Here is a 2,917-nt window from a genome sequence, read left to right as displayed (position 1 = left end):
TGGACCTGGCTGGGTACCTGTGGGGAGCAAGACCTGGGTTTGGGTCTCCTCTGGGGACGCACAGGATGCTGAACCCTTTGCAACAGCCTCTTGGGCAACAGCCCTTCCCTGGCCTGGAAGTGGGGTTACCCACACCTCGCCAGGATCAGCTGGCACCAACACTTTGGCACTGGGGTGGGGAGCCCAGGACCCACCATCCCCAGAGATGTGCCCTGGCCCTGTCCCGCTGTCTACCTCCTCGTGGCAAAGAGGAGCCAGACCTGGGTGACCAACCCACCAACTGCTTTATTGCTGGACAGGCATCGGCCACAAACACTGACACAGCGGGGTCGCAGTGTCCCCAAAGTCACAGGCTCTGTCCCAAAGAGCAGGGAGGGTGGGAAGCACTTGGCATCACTCCCCTGGCACTGGAGTCCTGGCCCCTCACCACCCAAGCCCCCTTCCAGCTGGGGTCCAGCATCCAGTGGTGGCCCTGCCCATCCCCATGGCATCGCCGCCCACATCCCAGGGGGATGAGCGAGGGTGCTGGGGTGCATGGGATGCTGCGACCTGCTGGGAGCTGCGATGGTCGGGTCCCAGTAGGACTCAGAGGGTGGTGGAGGTGTTGCCAGAGGTGGAGGCATAGGAGGCACGGCCATAGCGAGCCACGGCATCCTTGCTGATGAGCCCACGCTGAGCCAGGATCTTGAGAAAGCTGTTGCGAAACTTCTGCCCGATGAAGGCATAGATGATGGGGTTGATGCAGCTGTGGGCAAAGCCCAGGACCTGCGTGACGGAGAGGGCTGTGTCGATGCGGTTTCTCCTCTCACAGGTCTCGGCAATGGCCCGTGTCCTCATGAGGGTGTCGCTCACCAGCGTGATGTTGTAGGGCAGCCAGCAGATGAGGAAGACCAGCACCACAGCAAAGATGACCTTCATGGCCCGCTGCTTCTGTGTGTTCTTGGTCTGCAGGAGGGTGTGGATGGTGACACCGTAGCAGAAGAGCATCACCAGGAGGGGCAGGGCGAAGCCGAAGGTCTGTGGCAGGATCCGCAGCACCACCCGCCACTTGGCTGTGTCCTCACCGCCGATGCGCTCGTAGCACACGGTGCCGTTGTTGGGTGACGGGAAAGCCTCACGGAAGAGCAGCACAGGCAGGGAGAGCAGCACGGAGAAGACCCAGATGCCCAAGCAGACAAACTTCACCCAGTGTCTCTTCTCGGTGGCAGCCCGGGTGGCGTAGACAATGGCCAGGTAGCGGTCCACACTGATGCAGGCCAGCAGCAGGATGCCACTGTAGAAGTTGACCTCCTGCAGCACGGAGATGGCTTTGCACATCACAGTGCCGAAGACCCACTCGTGGGCTCGGTAGGCAGCCCAGAGGGGCAGGCTGAAGGCAAAGAGCAGGTCTGCCACAGCCAGGTTGAGCAGGTAGACATCAGTGACAGAGCGGTTGGCATGGCTGGAGGTCACCACCAGCACCACCAGTCCATTCCCCACCACACTGAGGATGAAGACGAGGCAGTAGATTACCACCACCAGATACTTGTTGAGGACGGAGCCATCAGGCCGGCATGGGGCAGAGGAGACAGCGGTGTCAGGCATGGCCGTGCTGTAGTCATCGGTGTAGTTGTAGAGGAAGAAGAGGTTGGACAAGTCGTCACTGAAGGAGAAGGACCCCATTTTGCCTGTGGAGCGCAAAGCAGCTTGAGTGTGGGGCAAAAGGGTGTTGTGGGCAGGGGTGACAGTGTCCCTGAGTCCCCTGGCATCTCCAATGCCCCCCAGGTTCCCTCCCAGACAGTGGGGCCCCCCTCCATCACTCCACTGTAACCACGCTGTGCCAGGTAATGGGCAACACTGCAGGTGGACACTGTCCCTCATACCTCCCCTTGTACAATAGCCCCAGCACCCCTTGGTCTGCCCCACTTCATCCCAACCTTGTCCCTTCCCCGTCCTCCATGGAGGAAGGGGTTCCCCCATGGACTTGCCACTTCTTCTTGGATTGGGGGCCCCCCCACATCAATGCAGCACCACGTCCCTCCAGGAGACACCTGGCCCCTCCAGCAACCCCGAGCCCCTCTGGCTTGTGTGCGTCCTTCAAAAGGCTCCGAGCTCTTTGACCATCCCAGGGCCCTTCAGGCACCTCCAAAGTCCTTCGAGCATCTCTGGATCCCTCTGGTCCCTCCATCCCCTTAACCATTGCTGCTGGTGCTGCCCCTCCTGCCACCTAAGCCAGTGGCAAGGCCGCAGTCATGGCGTCCAGGGCAGGCAGGGACTCAGGTAGGTTCAAAGGTGGTTTAATGCCCTTCCTCCTCCCCCTCCCCAGACCTGTCCCTGTGTGAGTGGTTTCACCCCCTAGACGGAAAGACATGTCACCCTTTGCAGGCGACTTTGGAAATACTTCACGTCTTTGGTTTTCCTGTTGCTCAGCTGTGTGCTTACGGGCGTCCCTGTGTCATCTGCGCTCAGCCACAATGGGGAAATCACAGGTGACAGTCACTCTTCCTGTCTCCTTGCATGTAGGACACCCCACTCTGTCCCTGCCTCCCCAAAGACCATTGGGTTTCATCTTTCTACCAGTACGGATCCGGACTCTCATTTCATTCCAGTTTCACCCCTCTGCCCCATCTCCGAGCCCCCGAGCCCCTCCAGGGCTTGGTGATGCCAAGGCTGCTTGGGGTGCTGAGACCCCATGGTGCTGGAGTTCCCTGGCCCTGAGCTGGCCCCATTTGAAACCAGCCCCTCCGTGGGAGCAACTTTCCCCTTCTGCCCGGCAGGGATTCCCCGCTGCAGCTGGGCCAGTGCCCCTGCCCGGAAACATCCCTCCCCAGCTGCGCCGGCCCCGCTCCTGCGGTGATGCCGGGGCACTGATGCTGGGGCGGTGATGCTCCAGCATCGAGGAGGACCATAGCCAGGGACATTGCTGGAGCCGATGGGG

The 2,917-nt window shown here is 60.9% G+C and overlaps 1 protein-coding gene across 1 annotated transcript; it reads right to left on the bottom strand.

The window, feature by feature from the left end:
* Positions 1 to 519: 519 nt before the first annotated feature.
* On the bottom strand, positions 520 to 1,662 carry LOC104462580 (C-X-C chemokine receptor type 2-like). The gene has a single exon (XM_010074572.1). The coding sequence runs from the start codon at positions 1,660 to 1,662 to the stop codon at positions 586 to 588; it is 1,077 nt and encodes a 358-aa protein (XP_010072874.1). The 3' UTR covers positions 520 to 585.
* Positions 1,663 to 2,917: the final 1,255 nt, after the last annotated feature.

Source organism: Pterocles gutturalis, unplaced genomic scaffold, assembly GCF_000699245.1.
Source record: "Pterocles gutturalis isolate BGI_N339 unplaced genomic scaffold, ASM69924v1 scaffold32276, whole genome shotgun sequence".
In the NCBI taxonomy this organism is placed as follows: Eukaryota; Metazoa; Chordata; class Aves; order Pterocliformes; family Pteroclidae; genus Pterocles; species Pterocles gutturalis.
This window is presented reverse-complemented; position numbering and strand designations above follow the sequence as displayed.